This window comes from Microcebus murinus, chromosome X (assembly GCF_040939455.1).
Source record: "Microcebus murinus isolate Inina chromosome X, M.murinus_Inina_mat1.0, whole genome shotgun sequence".
Taxonomy (NCBI): domain Eukaryota; kingdom Metazoa; phylum Chordata; class Mammalia; order Primates; family Cheirogaleidae; genus Microcebus; species Microcebus murinus.
Genome location: NC_134136.1, coordinates 117,856,464 through 117,879,773, shown reverse-complemented (window position 1 = coordinate 117,879,773; position 23,310 = coordinate 117,856,464). Strand labels below are relative to the sequence as shown.

General features: G+C 39.3%; 1 protein-coding gene across 1 annotated transcript in view; it reads left to right on the top strand.

The window, feature by feature from the left end:
- MAOB (monoamine oxidase B) overlaps window positions 1-23,310 on the top strand; it is a 99,930-nt gene that overhangs the window by 57,338 nt on the left and 19,282 nt on the right. The window contains exons 4-9 of the mRNA XM_012754056.2: window positions 5,392-5,496; window positions 6,221-6,312; window positions 11,426-11,567; window positions 12,922-13,071; window positions 15,252-15,411; window positions 22,129-22,225. Coding sequence (XP_012609510.1) covers window positions 5,392-5,496; window positions 6,221-6,312; window positions 11,426-11,567; window positions 12,922-13,071; window positions 15,252-15,411; window positions 22,129-22,225 — 746 coding nt within the window. The remainder of the gene's footprint in view (window positions 1-5,391; window positions 5,497-6,220; window positions 6,313-11,425; window positions 11,568-12,921; window positions 13,072-15,251; window positions 15,412-22,128; window positions 22,226-23,310) is intronic.

Below are 23,310 nucleotides of genomic sequence, written 5' to 3'. Positions count from 1 at the left end.
TTAGTTGTGACTTTACCCACCCTCAATCCTCCTACCCCCAAAGAATATCACTACTGTGTGAGCACCTTAGTGTTGATCAGTCAGTGCCAGTTTGATGGCGAGTACATGTGGTGCCTTGTCTTCCATTCTTGTGATACCTCACTTCAGAGGATGAGCTAAAAGCACCTTTCAAACTTTTAGATTCTTAAAAATTGTTGAGAACTCCAACTAGCTTTTACTTATGTAGCTCTATCTCTCTATATTTGCCATATTAAAAATTGAAACCAAGAATCTTAAAAAGATTTATTAATTCAATTAAAATAACAGTAATAACTCTATTACAAGTTAACATAACACATTTTTATGAAAAAAACTAGTTTGTAAAGCAAAAATAGTGAGTGGCATTGATTTACATTTTTGCTTATCTTTTTCACATCTGGCTTGATAGAAAACAGCTGGATTTTTATATCTGCTTCACCATTCAATCTGCTGCAAGATGTTGTTTTGGTTGAAATATATGAAGAAAATCTTCCCTCACATAGATATGTAGCTGAAAACAGAAACCCTCAAATATTCCCTGAATATGTTTCGGGAACCCTAATGGGTCCCCGAGCCACAGTTGAGAAGTGCTGGTCTCTGCATATCATGGAATATTACGTAATAATCAAGAAAAGTATGCTTAACAAGAGTAGATGAATGACATTGGAAATATTTAGGATATAACATTGACTGAAAGTTGGCAGGACAATAATTGCCTGTACAAGACCTCAAGTGTAAAATGTATAAATATGGATAAAAAGATGAAAGAAACATTCTGAGATGTTAGTAATCAGGATGGATTTTCACTTGGTGGGATTATGAATGCTTATCCTTTGTAGTTTTTTGTTGTTGTCATCTAGAATTTCCACATGCATGCATATACATGCACACACACACATGTGTGCATGACATTCCCATCAAGCATAGCTCCTGGCTTGCTTTCTCACCACCAGTAGGGATGCATGCCTTTCAGCCGTGTCTTATCCTTCCCTAAGTACCCACCTACCCTGAAGTGTCTCCTAAAGAGACTGGGGCTGCTTTGGACTCCTATCATCTGTTTGTCCCTAAGTCCACTTTACAGTTCCTTCTAGGGAGCCCAGAGAACAGTGAGCCTTGCTCTTGAATCCCTATGGTGATGTCTCTTCCTCTTGGTGCTTGCTACTGACACTTAATTTGTATCATAGGGATTTTGTTATTAGCCACCAATATATATGTAGTGGCTAATGAATGGATGATTCCTAATGATTGCCAGGCATTCCCCATCCCCCCACTCTGCACACACTCTTGACCATGGCAGTAACTGTAAATTAAATGGAACTTTAAATAGCTTCCACTCATGAGCTGGGAGATCTCAAACTAATCATTTAAACTTATCTGAGCTTTATTTTCTTTACCTATAAAAGAAAGAAATAATTTCTGCTGGGCCTAGCTCACAGGGCTGCTGTGAGAGTAAAACAAAAATGCTATATGTAATTAGACTTTGTAACTTGGGCACATCCTGAGCTGAGGGCTTGCTCTGATTTCTTCTCATGATTTCTTCAGAAAGACAGGCTTCCCTGGACAATGTTCAAAACAGCAACAAACACAAGACTGTTTTTACCATGACCAAATCAGAGGCACAAAACTCTTGCTGTGCCTTTGGTTGTGTAATCTTTAAAACTTAGACATTTCCTCTCTACCCTACTTATTCCCTGAAGCTTGAATATTTGAGATTTTTTTATGAGTCTAACAATAGCTCTTTCCTGTGTTTATCAGTTTTCCCTGATTTTATAAATGAATACTTGTTTTTATAAATTTAGCTAAGTTAATCTGTTACCTGCTTAGATCTAAGACACTGAGGACTGTTAATAAATGAGTACATAAAAGGTAAAGTGTTTTATTCTATTTTATCATAGTGCTCTTTACATATTGTTTGGTTACCATTTACTCACACAGAGTCATTTGCAGTGGTCACTTCTCACTCTGTTTTTGGTTTTAGAGTTCCAAACACACCTCCTTTCTAAGAGTATTCCTGAATCAGGAGGGCTTTAGAAGCTGGTCTTTATCTCCACTGCATTGCTGGAATGATTGCTATTTGAGAAGTCCCCGATGTGTTTCGGACCTCATGGAATGACAGCCCCTACACTTCAGCTAACGTGACTTTTCAACTGGGCTACTGGGCTGAGATCTGTCAAGTGGAGTCTTGGAAGGGACTCCCTTCTATCCCTATCACGTGGCTTTCACATGACATGTACTGTGCAAAGATGTTATCTTTGGGGAAAGAAGGAAGGGATGATGGAAAGATGTCCATGTCATGGGTCCTGAATGGAAAGTTAACATAGAAGGAGGTGCAGGATGCTGTTTTGGGCTGGGGCTCCACCTACAGGTCATGGTTTGTCAGTTAACTCTGCTCTCACCCAAAATCTGTCCTTCACCGTTTCCTAGGCCAAGCCAATGAATCAGACTGGATTTCTCACTTTCTGAAACCATTGTCTTTATGCTTCTAGAAACTGCCATGGTTGTGGGTGCAGACCCTGGCAGTGGCAGAACAGATACTAATTAACCAAATCTGCTGGACTCATACTCCTTTTACTTACTTAAGTAAAAGGAGCATGAGTCATCTGGTGGTGATGTCTGGCAGAACCAACATGTTTGTGAAAACAAACAAAAAACCCTAAATAATTTAGTTGTTTGGATGAGTACCAGTTTTCTTCCCCTCCATTTTTGTCCTAAGGATTTTCAAACAAAAATGTACTTTCCTTCTCTTTTAAGGGGTGGCTATTAAATCTGCTTGTGGCTTTGTCACTTTCTGGTCCCCTTTACCTGTAGACACAATGGCATGCTGAGTCCAGGGAGATGACTTTGTATGCCAGTCGTAGATACACACTGTTTTCAGTGGGTGGTTTGACTTGGTTATTTGCTATTTAAGTTCCATCTCCTATCCCCTTTGTATAAGTGCATATGTGTTGGGCAGGAAGGGGGACAGGGGTTGATGCTACTCTGCTAGTGGGGATCTGCAGAGGCCACAGTGGGTTTGGGTTCAATGGGAGACTTAAAAACAAGGGGGTTAATAATGGCATAGGAAACCAAAGCACAAAAGATCAGTTTAGAAATCAGGACACTCTGTGTTAAATAAATAACTAGTGCAAGTTCACACAGCTGAGATGATACCAAAAATGAATTATGAACTTACTGTGTGCCAGCAATCTATACCAGCAGGTCCTAGGCATACAAAGATTATAATTACAATAGTAGCAGCTCTAGTATTAGCAATGACATTTATTGAGAACTTACAACATTCCAGCCACTGTTCAAAGTGAGTTACATGGGTCAACTCACTTCATCTTCCCAATATGTCCCTGAGTTAGTTACTGTTGTCACATTTCCCAGTTGAGTTAACTGAAGCACAGAAAGGTTAAAGCAACTTAACACAGCTGGTGAGTGGCAGAGCCATGACTTGACCCAGGCAGGCTGGCTCCAGAGCCCATGCTCTTGCAGCTTAGAGCCCAATGAGTGACACAGAATGATAAATGCATGAAGATTGAGCAGTGGAGTTAGTGGCAGATAAAAGAAATAGAGAGCTTTGGGACACTAAGAAGACTACCTAAAGACTATATATATTTCAAAACAACGTGTTGAACATGATAAATATATACAATTTTTATGTCAGTTAAAACTTTAAAAAAAGTTTTAACTATAAGAAACAAGTAAAGAAAACTAAGCTAAACTAAACTGGGTACATTGTAGGTCAGTTATACCTCAATAAAGTTGACTAAGAACTGTGATGGTTAATTTTATGTTTCAACTTGGATAAGCCATGGTAACTTAGGTATTTGGTCAGACATTATTCAATGAAGATATTTTTAGATGAGGTTAACATATTAATATAAGTCAGTAGACTTTGAGTAAAGTAGATTACCCCCCATGATGTGCATGGGCCTCATCCAATCAGTTGAAGGCCTTGATAGAAAAAGACCGACCTCCCCAGGAGAAGGGGATATTCTGCCAGCAGAGCGCCTTTGAAGTTGAACTGCAACTCTTCCCTGGGTCTCCAGTCTATCTTGCAGATTTTGAACTTGCCAGACTCCTCAACCACATAAACTAATTCCTTAAAATAAATCTGAATCCTTCATCTCCTCCCTCCCTCCCTCCCTCCCTCCCTCCCTCCCTCCCTCCCTCCCTCTCTCTCTCTCTCTCTCTCTCTCTCTCTCTCTCTCTCTCTCTCTCTCTCTCTCTCTCTCTCTCTCTCTCTCTCTCTATATATATATATATATATATATATATATATATTCCCCCCCCCCTTGGTTCTGTCTCTCTAGAGAACTCACTGGAAGAAAAGTAAGCCTGTGTCTCAACTCTTCCCTGAGACTCTTACAGCTTTGTTGGAGAAAAAAGACCAACATGGCCACAGAATTAATGCAAAAACAAACATGAAATCTCTTCTCATTTTGCAACTCTAGTTACTCTGCCTACAATATCAACACAAAATGCATCTTGGTTGAATGATTTAGAGTTATTGTGAGATTTTTGCTTGACTGAGAATCTTGAGTTATTCCGATTCTGTTGAAAGATACTGTCAGAATGCACAGCTTGGCTTCTGACTCAGGTTTTCAAATTGACCTAAAATGTTTTTTGTGTATGTCCCTTAACTGCCCCCCTGCAAGTTAAGCCTCCCAGAGATGATTTGTGGGCTGTCCTATTTTTAATCCTTGGAGACATGTGTTTCCTTTATCTCTCTGTCAAGGTGTCCCTGCAGGGAGTGCCAGGTGGTGTGAACATGTCTGGACAAGAGGCTTGAAGTTGTCTCATCTTCCTGCTCTGGCTTTCCTGATCTCTGGGAACTCCTGTGTTGACCTAGCACATCTGTGTCATTGGGAAAGCTTGCTGGGCCCTGTTTTGTCACTCTTTCTGTGGATAGTTGTATTCTTGTGATTGGTTTTTCATCCTCTTCTAACTTGTACAATGTTTGTAGTTTTTGAATGTTATCATTTTCTGACCCTCCAGGCACACAGGGGCTCCTGATTCTGAGGAATTTGCAAGTATCATTGGCACATGAGATTACTTTAGGTAACTGCATTTCTGTACTGGCATTTAGATTTTACATGGTAAGGGCTCCAATTTCAGAGAGAGAGAGAGAGAGAGAGATCTTTACTGTGTTTGATGTGATGCTAAACTTATTTATTTAACAGAGAATTTTACTGGAAATCTCTATGCTTAAAAGTTAAGTAGGGTTCTGAGGACACAAGAAGCTTGAATGCATACCACATATTGATAAGTATATCACATATTGATAACTAACATGATTTTGCTTGCAGACATTTACCAACTTGGCAGATTTAACTACTTTAACATTGTTGTAAATGTTTACTCTTTAATATATCTTTTATCTCACAGGGCAAATCATACCCCTTCAGGGGCCCATTCCCACCTGTGTGGAATCCAATTGTCTACCTAGATCATAACAACCTTTGGAGGACAATGGATGACATGGGGCAGGAGGTAAAGCTTCCTGAAGCTTCTTTGACTACATTTGTATTTTTCATAATAAGTTTAGTCCTAAAAAGAAAGAAGGTACAACACATCACCAGTGCCTAGCATATTGTCAAGCACATGGTAACAATTATTAGTAAATAGTAAAGATTTGTGAAATGAGTGAATGAAGAGTTTGTTTCTAACCTCTAAAAGAATGAAATGTCAAACTGATTGCTATTTGTACACTGCTGATGACGGGGCAAAAATTCATGTAATCACTCAACCTTCTTGGGATGATGTTTCTAATTTAGAAAGACCTCAAGACATAGAAAAGTAAGACTTCTAGGTCTTTGATTCACCACCATGCTCAAACTTGCAGCTCATAAGTAAACATACACAAAGCTTAACTGAAAACTCCAATTTGGACATGATTGCATGCAGCCGCCTGATCCTTGTAAAAAAGTTGACTTTATGAATGTTCTTTAGAAGTTAGTAACTTAGTAATCAATATTTGGAAATAGCCCAATTACAACATACTTCCATTTATTGTGCAGGAAGTGTTATAAATTAAGTACAGCTTAAGTGGTATAGATTTATAATAGGAAAGCGACACAGATAGCATTGATTATGCAGTAAAAATAACTATTGGGGGAATTTTCTTCAAGTTAGAGTTTTTAACACTATTTGAATAGTTATTTAAAATGGAAAAATTACATATGTCTTTCTCCTTCAAATACCCCTCTGAATGCAGATTCCTAGTGATGCCCCATGGAAGGCGCCTCTTGCAGAAGAATGGGACCACATGACCATGAAGGAGCTGCTGGACAAGATCTGCTGGACTAAGTAAGACTCACCATTAGGCACAGGAATTTCCTGTGAACATCTTTTAGGTTTATTTAGCAATACCATTCAACAGGTATGGGACAAGTAGTTGCTTTGTGTCTAAAACCATGCCACTGGCCAAGTGGAATGCTAAAAAATATTGGAACTGGCTCCTATACTAAAGATGTCTATACATCCAACTTCTTTAAAACAGTTTTGCATCACAAAGGTGATGTTACCCCATAGTGTCCTCAAAACAGACCAGAATGTGTCACTTCCCTTACCCAGAACAGCTTAAAGACCATAAGCTTAAAGATCTCACTTATCAAGTTGTTGATATAGGACTACTTTTGTATTCCTCACTGGTGGTCATATATGGAGATGGTTAGCATGCACCTACCCTATGTGATGTAGTGCGACTCTTTAAGAATTTAATGAGGAGCTTCTAGAGACATTCCCCTTATGATAAGGGAAATATGTATGCATGGACTGACTACTCCCCTTAAGTGAAAAAGATGTGGTGTTGGAAGCAAGTATTTACGTGTTAAGCATTCAATTCTTGTTGGCAGAACTGAGAACTGTACGGAAATTGGGAAGGCTGTGTAGACAGAGCACATGGAAAGGCCACACTGCTCTTGGACAGCAGGGAAAATGGAAAGGATTATAGGGGTTCCAATTCAAGCACATGGCAAATGTATAGTAAACAAAGTAAGAGAAATGGAAGCCATGTTCAAGGAAACTCTCCTCTCATGTTAAACAGTGTTAGCTGGGAATGTGTTCGGCCCTGGTATTATTGTCTTCATGCTCTAGACACTAGGGAGGGGAGCTGGGACACTGCCAACTGAAAGTAAAAACAAGTGTTTAGACATATCTGAATCTAAAAGTAGGAACAATCAAAAGACATAACATTTATATACTTCTTGATATAGAATTTCAGCTTCTTAGAACTTATCTTAAAGAAGGCAATTGAAAAGAAGAGAGAGAGAGGCATACATGAAGGGAGAGAGAGTGAGAGAGGCACATTGAAACAATTATTTTTAAAAGAGAAAATCTAAATGTCTAATAATAGATGATTGGCTAAACTAAGTATGGGACATCTGAAAAATGGAATACTCTAGAGTCTTTTAAAATCATGTCATATAGGAATATTTAATGGCTTGAAAAAATAGTACTACTAAATACACAGAACAGCAGGCTGTCATGAATTATATACAGTGTGATATATGATCTCATTTCTAAAAAAAAATGGTTTATATATGCACTGCAAAAGCAATGGACATCCATCAAAATGTTTTTAACATTTAATATGACCATGCAAATATTTATTTTTAAAATGTTTAAAGATATTACATCATTAAAAACTCTTCTTTAAATATCATATTTTATGGTTGCAGAATATTCCATGGAAAATGAATACCATAATGTATTTATCCATTATAATCCTGTTGACATTTTGGTTACCTCCAGTTTTTCATTATTATTATTATTATTATATAATACTCTGTAATAAACATCTTTTTTTTTTTTTTGGGACAGAGTCTCACTCTGTTGCCTGGGCTAGAGTGCCATGGCATCAGCCTAGCTCACAGCAACCTCAAACTCCTGGGCTCCAGCAATCCTTCTGCCTCAGCCTCCCAAGTAGCTGCACCACTATGCTCAGCTAATTTTTTTCTATTTAGCTGTTCTCTTACTCAGGCTAGTCTCAAACTCCTGAGCTCAAGCAATCCTCCTGCTTCAGCCTCCCAGAGTGCTAGGATTACAGGCATGAGCCACTGCTCCCAGCCTATACTAAACATCTTTGTGCTTCTCTTATGTCTTAAACTGTTGAAAGCAACTAGTGATAAAATAGTAAAATCCTCTTATGTCATAAAAATCCATGCATATTATGAATGATATCCTTTTCAACATTTATCTAATGCTATTTAACAATTCTTATGAGAATGTAGTTTGCAATATAACTTATTTTGGTTGTAACAAAATTATAGTGTTTATTTTTAAATTCTATACTTCAGATTTTCAAAAATAGTGAATCTATAATTATCTGCATTTGTTTTATAACTTATGTTATGAAAAGCTTCTAATAAATTCAGTTAGATCTTTTCTGCCCAGAGAGCTTTTAAGCTTCTTAAACATAAGACCAATTATATATCTTTGGGATCCTAGAGATCTGATATTTTCTATCATGGCCCTTGGCCTAGTCCTCCACTTAGTGAATAATCTAGGTTGTTGTCTGACAAAACAACACATTCTGAGATATTAGGAGAATACAAACACAAGATAACTTTCTAATTTTTCCTAAGCAAGATACATACAGTATCATTTCCTGGTTTTAAAGGAAGTCATCCCCAGAATATCCAACCTATTGTTATTCAAACTAAAGCCTAATTATATTAATACATTCGAAGACTAATGTTGATCATTCTTTCAGTTACTATCATTTATAAAGTGCTCCTCAGAAAAACAAATTATATTTCCAGTGTGACCACAGCTATGTAAATACATTTTTTTAAAAAACCTATACCTAGAAAAAAAATGTATCAAAATGAGATTAGTGATTATCCTTTTGGGGGGCAGAAATGTAGAACATACTAATTCTTTCACCTTTTTATCTTATGAATTTTCCAAATTTTATATAAATGTGCATATATTTTTCATGTAGAAAAATGTTATAACATTTATCTTTTAAAAAGTCAACGGGGCAAAAAAATACAGAAATATTATTACACTAACTTCCTTGACCTTCCGTCCCTCAAATATTGTTCTTCTCATTTCTTTTCTTACTGAAGCTCCCAGAGTAAATCAAATAAAGGATTAGGAATGGACGGGCCCTTCAGAGAGAACTACTTTTAGATCTCCCTTCATTTCAAACTAGGATTATTTCTTTCCTACCAAATTGGCAACAATAACAACTAGAATTGCAGCGATATTTTAATGTTTAATATCAGCCATCTAGCTGGACCAATGTTCAATTTTAGTTATTTATTACTCCTTTTACCTTATGCTCTTAAATTCACCTATAAAATAAAGAACAAAAGAAATAGGATATCAAGAAACAGCAAAGGATGTTTTCACTTTGAAGTAGTATTTTAAACTGATGTCCGGATATTTGCTTTAGATAGATATCAGAAATTGCCTCTGTAAGGAAGGCATGAGTTAGCAGTTTCTATGTCTTTAGTTATCATAAGTAATCTTACAAAGCTAACTCCAAGTTACTTCACTGTATATATGACACCATTTTGTAGGCTGTAATGATGGGGACTGTCATAAAAGTGCTGTCAGGTGGTTATAGCTTCAAACAATGTAAATAACTGGTAAGTGTGTTAGGCATGATTCTACAAATTTCCAGGATCAAGTTATACTAGAGTAGCGATATGCCCCTTGGTGAATATTTGCACTTTTCAGGCTGTCAGCTGACAAATTATAAAACATTTTGAAGTATTAAAAGCATAAATTTGAGTCAGGTATAATCTGGTTTGAAGTTGTACCATTGAGTATTACTAAACTCACTGAGACTCAGTTTTCTAGCTTGTGAACTCGACAAAAAGAATGACTATTTCATAGGGTTATTATGACAATTCAACAAGATAAGTTTAAAGGCCATGGAGTGTGAAAAGAGTTCAATAAATGGAGGACGGTATCATTTATTCCAGTCATTGTCAGCACTACCGGGGGAAAATTCTGCCTCAGAAGTAACCAGATTAACAATATGCAATCTTCATGTCAAAGTTAAAAGGGAGATTTGTCCTTATTAAAAATATCCTGGAGTACACATCACTACTGGTAAATTTTAGGGCACCCTCTAGATATAACTGGGTCCTTGGAATTGCATGACATTGTTCACTTTCTGGTGTGCCTCCTGATAGGATATAACCTCTTGCCATTTACCTGCAAACCCCAAGCAAAAGTTCGCCCATCCGTACTCTATTAATCATTTTCCCCCTAATCCATCCTTTGAGCTTGCCTTCCATTAGGCAGTAAAATAACTGAATAGATGACTATGACTAGTTTTGTGTTTGGTACAGCACTAGCATATCCTTTATACATTATGGATGTTTTAAAAATAATGTTTAATTGATATTTCTCATCTTTAGTCAGTCATTCAATTATTCAACAAATAATTATTGAGTGCTGACTATGTGCTAGGCACTATTTTGTTATAGGGGCCACTATGGTAGGTGAGAAAGGTAAGTCCTTGTTCTCATAAGTTGATATTCTAGTGGGGAATGCAGCAATACAAAAATAATAAACCAAGAATCAAGATAATTTCAAATAGCAAAAAGTATTCTAAAGATACTATGCAATGGGAAAATGACAGAGAATGCCAGAGTGCTGGGAATATGGAAGCCAGTGCTCATTTTTATAGCTGAAATAGAGTGTATTTTTCTGAGGAAGCATTAGAGTGAGTAGAAGAGGGTACAAGATGAGATAGGAAAGGTAAGTGTGGGCTACATCACTTAGGGCTTTGGAAACCACAGTGAAAGATCTGAATCTCATTCTTGTTTTGATGGGATGCTACTAGAGGGTTTTAAGCAAGAAAATGGCATGACTTGATTTATACTTTAGAAGGAGCACCATGGTGGGGAGGGAGGTAAAAAGCATTTGGCTTTGAGTGTGGTGAATAGATACCAGGTGAGAAAGAGTGGAGGCAGCAGGCCACTAATTGCAGTACTCCTGGCAAGAGATGATGCTAGTTGGTGGTGATGATGGTGGAGTTATGTGGTATGGTGAGAAACAACGGGAATTCGTTATTGATGGAAAGAGGGTGATGGAAAGAGAGAAATTAAGTTCAATTTCTAAAGTGTTGGCTTTAGCCATTGAGTAAATAGTGTTGGCTTTTACTGAGCTGGGGATCAGTGGAAGAGCAACAGGTGTGTGGGGAGGAATCATGACAGCACAGAATATGGAATAGAAACCAATTCTGAGTAAGGTGTTTTGTTTAAGGGGAAAATAACTCTGATATTTTCAAAATCTCTAATGTTCTGTTTTATAATATCAGATTCTAGTGACAATTTTCAGTTACTTGCCAACTTGTGCTAAACGCTGCCAAGAAATTGTATTATTTGAATAATTTCTAGAGAATTAAGAAGATTCTCTCCTGCATTTGCCAATTCTGCTCTTGTTTCTTCCTGAGCAGGTCTGCAAAGCAGCTTGCCACTCTCTTTGTGAACCTGTGTGTCACTGCGGAGACCCACGAGGTCTCCGCTCTCTGGTTCCTGTGGTACGTGAAACAATGTGGAGGCACAACCAGAATTATCTCAACAACCAATGGAGGGCAGGTACCCATCCACTTCTCTGTCCCAGCAGAAAACCACCATTACCAAAATGAAATGTTGGCATTGTCCTGCAATCATGAGCTACTGAAGCAGGAGGAAGGCTTATGGTTTTTAAAGCTTTATCATGGCAGCTCAAAGTGGCTTTTGTAAGACATAGCTTTGTTCTTAGGTACTCAGTGTGAGAATCCAGTGGCCAATGTAGTTTTAAAACTAGGCTTGTTTCTATGTACTGTCACCATTTTCCACGTGGATATATATCTGATTATTATTAGGTAAGTTTGTAAGAGACCATCTGATGAACATAGCTTGAGCACTTCTTGGAAAGCTCAAAAGGGAAAGTCAGAAATGCATTTTCAATTTAAAACACACAACACATGGGAAATTCATTCATTCATTCATTCAGTGCCTATTTCCTGAGCCCCAGCATTGTATAAGGCACTGTGCCAGTCACAGTAGGAAGGGGACTAGAGTTCTTAGATAATCTGCTTGGTTGTCATGTTCCTTTCTTCCTCCTTCCCCTCTTTCCCTCTTTCTCTCCCTCCTTTTTCTCCTTCTCTTCCTCCTCTTCTTCTTCTTCCTGGACCTATTTGAAATAGTCTTTTTAAAAAGTAACTGAACTGAAAATCGAGGAGGCAGTCAGCTCAGCTGTGTGCACAACCCCAGGTAGAACATTTGCAAGCTTTATCAGAGCTCAGGATAGGTGGGTACAGTGAGGTGAAATGACCTTGGTGACCACAGAAGCACCAGACACCAGACCCAGGATGAGACTGGCAACCAGCAACAGGGAGTAGGCTACCTGGGGCTAGGGGGCGTGATGGGAGGCTGGGAGGTTCTGAGCCTGTGTCTCAAGGCAGGGAACTACAGGCTTATCCTTGCTCTGACAAGCAGAGCTTTAGGAAGAGCTTCACCAGGTCTAGCATCTTGACAACAGAATGCTGATGGAACATAGAGCAAGGATGGTGACCAGACAGGTGAGACCTGGGGGTCATTCTAAAGATGTCCAGCTGAGGTTAGAGCCTGGGAATCTACAAGAGAATAGCCTAGAAGGTGACCTGCAATTTTGTCCCAAACCAGCAATTCCTAGTTAGGAAACAATGGTGAGCTGTAATTTTCACACAGCTGAGCTGACTGCCTCCTCCCCAATTTTCAGTTCAGTAAATTTTTAAAAGACTATTTCCAATAGGTTCAGGAAGAAGAAGGAGAAGAAGACCTAGTTAGGAAATACTATATTCATAGCAGGAAATGAGATGTTTTACATCTCGGGATAAGGATATGTGAGGAAAACTAGCAATTTAGCAATTCATGTCTATTCCTGTATTTCCCACTCACCTCTTGAATCCATCTTTTTGCTTTCCAGGAGAGGAAATTTGTGGGTGGATCTGGTCAAGTGAGCGAGCGGATCATGGAGCTTCTAGGGGACCGAGTGAAGCTGGAGAGGCCTGTGATCAGCATTGACCACACAGGAGAAAATGTCCTTGTGAAGACCCTAAACCATGAGATATATGAGGTAACTGTGTAATTGTGAAATATAGATTTGCTCTTTGCCCCAGTTTCCTGGTAAACAACTCTTGAAACCCTAGAATCTCTAAAGTGATGTTCTTTGTATGCTAATGATGACTGATGGCTGGCAGCCCCTAGGCAACTTTAGGATAGGGGCTGGTCACTGAAAGACACAGGCAGGATTAAAGGGCTCAGACTTTCAGCCCCAACTCCCAACCTCTAGGAAGGGCAGAGGGGGCTGAAGGTTGAGTTGATCATCAGTGGCTAGTGGTTTAATCAATTATGCCTATGTAATGAAGCCTCCATAAAACCCAAAAGGACTGGGTTTGGAGAGCATCCCATCCTGGTAGCTGAAGACTGGGAGGTTCTTGGAGGTTGCTGCCTCAGGGAAGGCTTGGAAGCTCTACACTCCTTCCCCTACACCTCACCCTATGCCTCACTTCATCTGTATCCTTTGTTGTGTCCTCTATAGTAAACCAGTAAATGTGTTTCCCTGAGTTCTGTGAGCTGCCCTAGTAAATTAATGGAACCCAAAGAGGGAATTTTGGGAACCCCAACTTGAAACCAGTTGGTTAGAAGTTCTTGAAGCCCAGACTTATGGCTGGTGTCTGAAGTGGAGACAGTTATGGAACTGAGCCCTCAACCTGTGGGATGTGACACTATCTACAGGTAGATAGTGTCTGAATTGTACTAGAGAACACCCAGCTGGTGTTCACTGCAGAATTGCTTGGTGTGTGGGGAAAAGCCCCCACACATTTGGTCACCAAAGTCTTGTGTTGATTGTTGTTGAGTGAGAGAATAAAAAAAGCAATTTACTTTATTTTTCTGCTCAGAATAAGCAAGACCCTTAAACTATGGGGAAGAGGCCAGAGTCCCATAGATAACCAAAGCTTGAATAAAGCCAATAATAGCACAGAATTCTTAGACAGTCCCTTTGCCAAAAGTGAAAAAGCTACCTCTATCCGAAAAGAATGGGAAAGAGAACCAGAATATTTGGGAGCTGGGAATTTACAAAAGTATTTATAGGTATTATCAACCCTCTGTATTGGGCGCTTATGTAATTAAAAAACCAGAAGAAATATTTATTTAATAAATATCAAGCAACTCCTATGTGCCTGACATTATTCTAGGAGTTGGGACACAGCAGTGAATAAAACAGATACAATTCTCTGCCCTCATACAATTCTCCTTCCAGTGAAGGAGAAAGGCCATAATCAAATGTATCGTTAAAAGTAAAGTATGTCAGCCTGGCGAGGTGGTTCACTCCTGTAATCCTAGCACTCTGGGAGGCTGAGGCAGGAGGATCGCTCAAGGTCAGGAGTTCGAAACCAGCCTGAGCAAGAGCAAGACCCATCTCTATGAAAATAGAAGCAAAGTAATTGACCAACTAAAAATATAGAGAAAAATTTGACCACGCATGGTGGCACATGCCTGTAGTCCCAGCTACTTGGGAGGCTGAGGCAGAAGGATTGCTTGAGCCTAGGAGTTTGAGGTTGCTGTGAGCTAGGCTGACAGCACTCTAGCCTGGGCAACAGAGTGAGACTCTGCGTCCAAAAAAAAAAAAAAAAAAAAAAATATATATATATATATATATATATATAAATATAAAAGTATGTTAGATAGTGATAAGTAGTGTGGACAAAAGCAAGCAGGGAAGGGAAGGGAGAGTGTATCAGAAGGTGGGGGTGGGAGGATTGGTCATGGAAATTTAAATGAGGATGTCAGGAAAGGCCTCGCTGAGAAGGTGATATTTGAGAAGAGAACTGAAGGCAATGAGGAATTGAGTCATGCGGCTCTCTGGGGGAAGAGCATTCCAGGTAGATAGAGCATCCAGTGCCAAGGCCCTGGGGTGGGGAGCAAGCATGGCATGACCAGGGAACAGCAAGGTGGTCAGAGTGGCAGAAGGGGAAGCATAACAGAAGGTAGATCAGAGATGTACTGGCTTCATTTTATGGATGGGATTGGAGGGGACTGTGAGGAACTTGGCTTTGACTACAAGTGTGATGGGATGTCATTGGAGGTTTTGAACTAGGGAAAAATAAGGGCTAATTTGGGTTATAACAAAATCCTTCTGACTTCTCTGTTAAGGAGAGATTAAAAGGGGACAAGGGTAGAATGAGACAGAATAATTAGGGAAAAACAGAAAGAACAGGCCAACGATGTTTAACCATGTTGCTTTTCTTTCAGGCTAAATATGTGATTAGTGCTATTCCTCCTACTCTGGGCATGAAGATTCACTTCAATCCCCCTCTGCCAATGATGAGAAACCAGCTGATCACTCGTGTGCCTTTGGGTTCAGTCATCAAGTGTATAGTCTATTATAAAGAGCCCTTCTGGAGGAAAAAGGGTGAGTACTTTACTTATATAAAGACTTTCAGGAAGAGGTCCAAGAAACTTGGTGCTGAGACATGCATTTTCATGTAACTGTTTTTATTAGAATGCTGTAAAAAAAAAATGTTAGTCCAGGTTCTAAAGTACAATTCATTCAAATAAAATATTGGCACAAACTTATGGAATTAACTTTCCTTGGAATATCTTGTAAGAAGAGGTAATTAACCTTTTTCTAATACAGTTTTTACAAATACGGATTTATAAAGACATTCACAAAGGTAGGGAGTCTGAAAATTTCTGGGCCATCTCTCATTAGTGTCAAGGTTCTACTATATTAAATTAAATTATTATTCATGCATATTCAACAAGTGTGCTACTTTACCCAATAGAACGTACAGGGATGCTCACTGAAGTGCTAAATTCTGCGATGATGGGATGTTCTAGAGCTGCTCTGTTTAATATGTTAGCCAGTGGCCACACGTGGGTATTGAACACTTGAAAGTAGCTAGTGAGACTGAGGAACCAGATTTTTAAATTCTATTTAATTTTTTTTCTGTTTTTTTTTTAATTTTAACATATTATGGGGGTACAAATGTTTAGGTTATGTGTGTTGCCTTTGCTCCCCCCCCCCCCAGTCAGAGTTTCAAGCGTGTCCATCCCCCAGATGGTGCACATCACACTCATTATGTATGTGTATATCCTATTTAATTTTAATTGCTTTAAATGTAAATGTAAGTAACCACATGTGGACAGCACAATGCTAGAGTCTTATCGATATGCTCTTACCACATCCACTTTTCTTCCAATGGGAGACCATGTAAGAACAATCAGTAGCTGGGAGTGAGGGCAAAGGGCAGAATAGATTGAAATGAGGAGCAAGACTGCAGAAAGGAGAAGGATGGGCTGGAGGCACATGGAGAAAGTGCCACAGTTTGGCCTTAGGGTGATTATTCCTATATACTTATTCCTATATTCCTTTTTCAGCGACATCACAGGCTCCTCATTTTTTTTTTTTTTTTTGAGACAGAATCTCACTTTGTTGCCCAGGCTCTTAGAGTGAGTGCCCTGGCATCAGCCTAGTTCACAGCAACCTCAATCTCCTGGGCTCAAGCAATCCTACTGCCTCAGCCTCCCAAGTAGCTGGGACTACAGGCATGCACCACCATGCCCGGCTAATTTTATATATATACATATATATATGTTAGTTAGCCAATTAATTTCTTTCTATTTATAGTAGAGACGGGGTCTCACTCAGGCTGGTTTCGAACTCCTGACCTCGAGCAATCCCCCTGCCTCGGCCTCCCAGAGTGCTAGGATTACAGGCGTGAGCCACCATGCCTGGCCAGGCTCCTCATTCTTCACACTGCAGATGATCATGTTTAAGACTGTTATTGGATTGGTGCATCAGTTGTGCAAGTAATCTACTCTTTGCAAAAGACAGTGCAGTGACCTACCATGAAGGTCCCTGTCATTTTAGTCTTTAAATCTAGTGGCAGCAGCACACTGGTGCTGAGTTGCTTCCTCTTGTGACCCAGGTCACCCATTTTTAGATGGCTGGCTGGTGGCAAGTAGATAGGGTTTAGGATCAGGAATATAGAGTCTTCTCTTAATGATTATGAATGCTTTTATTTGTGGAGAGAATCTGTAACTTTCCATGCATGTCTGCAAACCTTGATTTTAGGTGTGCCATGTGCCAAGCAAATTGTTAGTCACTAGTATCAAAAAGAAAACCCAAGTTCTCCACTCTCAGGAAGAAGCTGGATCTGACTTGGTCCTTGTTGGCAATGAGCCTTGGGTAAGACTTTAAAAAATGATTGTAGGCTGGACCTGGTGGCTCACACCTGTAATACCAGCACTTTCGGAGGCTGAGGTGGGAGGATGAATTACATAATAATGAAGTCAGTGCTTTTAGTGTGCCCATCACCAGAATAGTGTACATTGTGCCCAATGGGTAGATTTTTATCCCTCATCCTCCTTCCCAATCTCCCTCCTTCTTAGTTTCCATTGTCTATTACACCACTCTATGGCCATATACATTCCTTGTTTAGCTCCCACATATAAGTGAGAACATGTGGTGTTTGTTATTCCATTCCTGGGATAATTCCCTTAGGATAATGGTTGCTGGTTCCATCGAGTTGCTGCAAAAGACATTATTTCACTCATTTTTATGGCTGAGTAGTACTCCATGTTATATATTTTCTGAATCCACTCTTCAGTTGATGGGCACTTAGGTTGATTCATGTGTTTCCATTTGTGAATTGTGATGCGATAAACATTAAAGTGCAGGTGTCTTTTTTATAAAAGGACTTGTTTTCCTTTGGGTAGATTTCTAGTACTGGGGATTGCTGGATTGAATGGTAGGTCTACTTTTAGTTCTTTGAGAAATCTCCATACTATTTTCCAGAGGCTGTACTAGTTTACATTCCACCAACAGGGTATAAGTGTTCTCTTTTCACTGCATCCACACCAACATCTATTGTCTTTTGACTTTTTAATAATGGCCATTCTGACAGGGATAAGGTGGTATCTCATTGTGGTTTTGATTTGCATTTCCTTGATGATTAGTGATATTGAACATATTTTCATATGTTTCTTGGCTATTTGTCTATCTTCTTTTGAAAAAAGTCCCTATGAAGCTGATGGGATGTTGTGTGTGCATAGGTGGGGCTCCTAAGCTTTTCACCTGGAAGTGATTGAAATCCCACTGATGCTGCATATTTTGTCCTGGCATGATCCTGACTTTTCTCTCTGCTCCTTGTTCCTTAACTTCTACCAAGGTCACCTCCCTGGCTCAGAAGCCAGCTTCACTCTGGGAAGGAAATGTCCAAGGAGCCCCTCCACCCAGAATGCAGTGCCTCCACCCTGGCCAGCCTAATGACTAATACTAGCTCTTCATCCCATACAGCAATACCTACATAATCAATATGCACCTGCTCTTTGAGCAGATCTTGTCCTGTGTGTCTCTTCTCTCCTTTTTTATTTTTGAGACAGAGTCTCACTCTGTTACTCAGGATAGCATGCCATGGCATCAGCCTAGCTCACAGTAACCTCAAACTCTTGAGCTCAAGCAATCCTTCTGCCTCAGCCTCCTGAGTAGGTGGGACTACAGGCATGCGCCACCATGCCAGGCTAATATTTTCTATATAGTTTTAGTTGGCCAATTAATTTCTTTCTATTTATAGTAGAGACAGGGTCTCGCTCTTGCTCAGGCTGGTCTCGAACTCCTGACCTTGAGTGATCCTCCCGCCTCGGCCTCCCAGAATGCTAGGATTACAGGCGTGAGCTACCATGCCTGGCCTGTGTCTGTTCTCTTGCCTTCTTCTAACAGGTGATGACTTAGCTGGTTCTCTTGTATTCTTAAGTCTTTGTGAGCTCTTGGACAAACTTTAAACATTTCTTCTTCCCATAATTCAGTCTTTCTGTACATCTTTCCTGCCCCAGCACACCTGAGGGGCATGCAAACACCCCAAAGCCAGTGGTTGACTGTGACATTGATTCTCATAGGTTCACAGTGGGAAGGGACATGGGAGGAGCGAAGCACGTGCAGTTTTAAAAGCTTCCTGGTGTGTCTGTTCACACACATTTGTATGCACACAGGTTGGGGAGGTTCTTTCTTCATCATTTTGAAACCTTCTCATTGGCTTTTCTATACATTTGCTCCAGAGTCTGTCACCATAATTTTGTTGAAACAGCCTCACATTTGCAAGTAAATGAAGCAGCAGGAGGAAAGTACACTGTAGTAGGACATTATTATAACGTTTCAGACTCTGCCCTGACATTTCCACCATTGCTCTGTTAACAGTTTTTTGTTGAAATTGCATATACAGGCATGCTTTGTTTTACTGTGCTTCATTTATACTGTTTTTTTTACACAAATTGAAGGTTTGTGGCAACCCTACATCCAGCAATTTTCTCAGCTCCATTTTTCCAACAGCATGTGCTCACTTTGTATCTCTGTGTCACATATTGCAATATTTCAAATTTTTTTCATTCTTATTATATGTTATGGTGATCTATGACCAGTGATCTTTGATGTTACTATTGTAATTGTTTTGGGGCACCACAAGCCCATATAAGATGGTGAATGTCATTGATAAATGTTGAGCATTCTGACTGCTTCACTGACAGGCTTCCCCTGCCCCCTCTCTCTCCCTGAGCCTCCTAATTCCCTGAGACACAACAATATTGAAATTAGGCCAGTTAATAACCTTACAGTGGCCTTTAAATGTTCAAGTGAACGGAAGAGTCGCATGTCTAAATCAAAAGCTAGACATCATTAAGCTTAAGAAGGCACGTTGATAGCCAAGATAGGCTTAAAGCTAAGCCTCTTGTGCTAAACAACCAATTGGGAAAGCAGAGGAAAAGTTATTGAAGGAAATTAAAAGTGCTACCCCAGTGAACACATGAATGATAAGAAAGTGAAACAACCTTATTGCTGACATGGAAAAAGTTTTAGTGGTCTGCAGAGGTCAAAGCAGCCACAACATTCCCTTAAACCAAAGCCTCATCCAGAGCAAGGCCCTAGCTCTATTCAATTCTGCGAAGGCTGTGAGTGGTGAGGAAGCTGCAGAAGAAGACAGCAGGGGTTGGTTCATAAGATTTAAAGAAAGAAGCGATCTCCATAACATACAAGTGCAAGGTGAAGCAGCAAGTGCTGATGCAGAAGGAGCAACAAGTTGAAGGGGGCTAAACAACAGGTTTTCAATGTAGACAAAACAACCTTATATGGGAACAAGATGTCATCTAAGACTTTTCATAGCTAGAGAGAAGTCAATGCCTGGTTTCAAAGCTTCAAAGGATAGGTTGACTCTCTTGTTGGTGACTAATGCAGCTGGTGACTTTAAGTTGAAGTCAGTGCTCATTGACCATTCTGAAAATCTCAGGGCCCCTAAGAATTATGCTAAATATACTCTGTCTGTGCTCTATAAATGGAACAACAACGCCTGGATGACAGCTGTTTACAGCATTGTTTACCGAATATTTTAAACTCACTATTGAGATCTGCTCAGAAAAGAAAGATTCCTTTCAAAATATTGCTACTCATTGGCAATGTACCTGGTCACCCAAGCGCTCTGATGTACAAGGAGATTAATGTTGTTTTCATGCCTGCTAACATAACATCCATTCCTCAGCCCATGGATCGAGGAGTAATTTTGACTTTCAAGTCTTACTGTCTAAGAAATACATTTCATACAGCTATATAGCTGCCATAAACAGTGATTCTTTTAATGGATCTGGGCAAAGTAAAGTGAAAACCTTCTGGAATGGATTTACCATTCTAGATGCCATTAAGAACATTTTTGATTCCTGGGAAGAGGTCAAGATATCAATATTGAGAGGATTTTGGAAGAAGCTGATTCCAACTCTCAGGGATGAGTTGGAGGGGCTCAAGACTTCAATGGAGGAAGTAACTGCAGATGTGGTGGAAATAGCAGAAGAACTAGAGTTAGAAGTGGAGCCTGAAGATGTGACTGGATTGCTGCAATGTCATGATAAAACTTGAACAGATGTGGATTGCTTCTTATGAATGAGCAAAGAAGGTGGTTTCTTGAGATGGAATCTACTCCTGATAAAGATGCTGTGACCATTGTTCACATTGTCCTTTGAAATGACAAAGACTTAGAATATTGCATAAGCTTAGTTAATAAAGCAGTAGCAGGGTTTGAGAGGATCGTCTCCTATTTTGAAAGAAGTTCTATTGTGGGTAGAATGCTCTCAAACAGCATTACATGCTACAGAGAAATCTTTCATGAAAGGAAGAGTTAATGCACCAAATTTATTATTGTCTTGTTTTAAGAAATTGCCACAGCCACCCTGATCAGTCAGCAGCCATCAGCATTGAGGCAAAATCCTCTACCAGCAAAAAAGATTATGACTTGCTAAAGGCTCACATGATTATTAGCATTTTTTAGCAGTAAAATGTTTTAAAATTAATGTATGTACATTTTTTAGACAATACTATTGGAAACTTAATAAACTACAGTATAGTATAAACATAACTTTTGTATCTACTGGGAAACAAAAAAAATCATGTGACTTTATTGTGATATTCGCTTTATTGTGGTGGTCTAGAGATGATCCTGCAACATTGCTGAGGTGTGCCTGTATTTTGTTCAGGAGGGAAATGAGGAAAGCGCTTTTATCCAGAATAAGCTGAAATTGTTTCCCAAGTTTTTCTGGAAGGGGGAAAGAGTCTTTGGAGTTCATGTTTGGCATGAGAGTTTGGAACTCTGGATTTTAGTTATCCACGTCCTCTCTGCTCTGTCTCCAAATAATAAAGAACTACTTAAAATAAAATAAATGGCTTCTCATAAAATGTGAATGTTCAGTCCCTTCTATTTTACAATAATACACTAGCATTTTATTTATACATCTTTGGCTTTATTCTTACTTCTTACAGAAGAGGAAATGGGGGCCTAAGTATTAACTGCAAGGAACACTAGATTTCATTAAATGGTGGTCTGGATGAATTCGTAATACGACATTGCTCTATTCTTTGCAGAAAAGGGCTTGCAGTTTGATTTTTTTTTCCCTAAAAATGTTGGCTACTTAGCCCTTCTCATGACATCAATTTGATTTGTCTGCATATATTTAGAGTGTACCGTACTACATTTGGCCTTTGGACTTCTCAAGTTGAAAAGTGTGTGCTCCATTATAACTGCTATGGGTAGTTTGATAATAATGGGTAGTTTATGGGTAATGAATATATTCTTTCATTTTGCTGTTCTCCTAGATTACTGTGGAACCATGATTATTGAAGGAGAGGAAGCTCCAATATCCTACACATTGGATGATACCAAACCTGATGGGAACTATGCTGCTATAATGGGGTAAGGTATAATTATAGTGTTGTGGCTGCTATTCACCATTGACAAGGTAATCACATACTATTAATAAATGTGACCCAAACTTTGTTAAATGATTTTTTTTACCCAATGGCAGTATTCTCCAAATCCAGCAGTACAAACATTCTTATTGCTTCTTTTTTTTATAATGCCTTCCAGTGAATAAATATCTGGAAAGAAAGTATCTAGCAATTAATATAACAATTTTTAAATTTGTAATATTAATTTTCTGTTGCAGATTTAGTGCTTGGGATAAATGTATTTTGGTGAGCCATCTTATGTTGAAAGCATGATATAAAGACCTAATTTTGGGTGTTTAACTATGAGGGCTTCTTGTGGAGGCCATATCAGCATCAACATTATTTATGTGGGATGCCGAATTTCTTTTCTTTTTTTTTTTTATTTCGGCATATTATGGGGGTACAGATTTTAAGGTTTCAATAAATGCCCATTTCCCCCCTCCCCCCACAAGTCTGAGTCTCCAGCATGACCATCCCCCAGATGGTGTACATCTCACTCATTATATATGTATATACCCGCCCCCCTCCCCCCTCCCACCTGCCCAATACCCTATTACTGTAGTACCTATGTGACCACTTAGGTGCTGTTCAGTTAATACCAATTTGCTGGTGAGTATATGTGGTGCTTGTTTTTCCATTCTTGGGAAATTTCACTTAGTAGTATGGGTTCCAGCTCTAACCAGGAAAATATAAGATGTGCTATATCACCATTGTTTCTTAGAGCTGAATAGTACTCCATGATATACATATACCACATTTTATTAATCCATTCTTGGATTGATGGGCACTTGGGCTGTTTCTACAGCCTTGCAATTATGAATTGTGCTGTTATAAACATTCGAGTGCAGGTATCTTTTTGTAGAGTGTCATTGGATCTTTTGGGTGGATGCCCAGCAATGGAATTGCTGGATCAAATGATAAATTCACTTGTATTGCTTTAAGGTATCTCCATATTGCTTTCTACAGAGGTTGAACTAATTTGCGGTCCCACCAGCAGTGTAGGAGTGTTCCTCTCTCTCCGCATCCACGCCAGCATTTATTGTTTGGAGA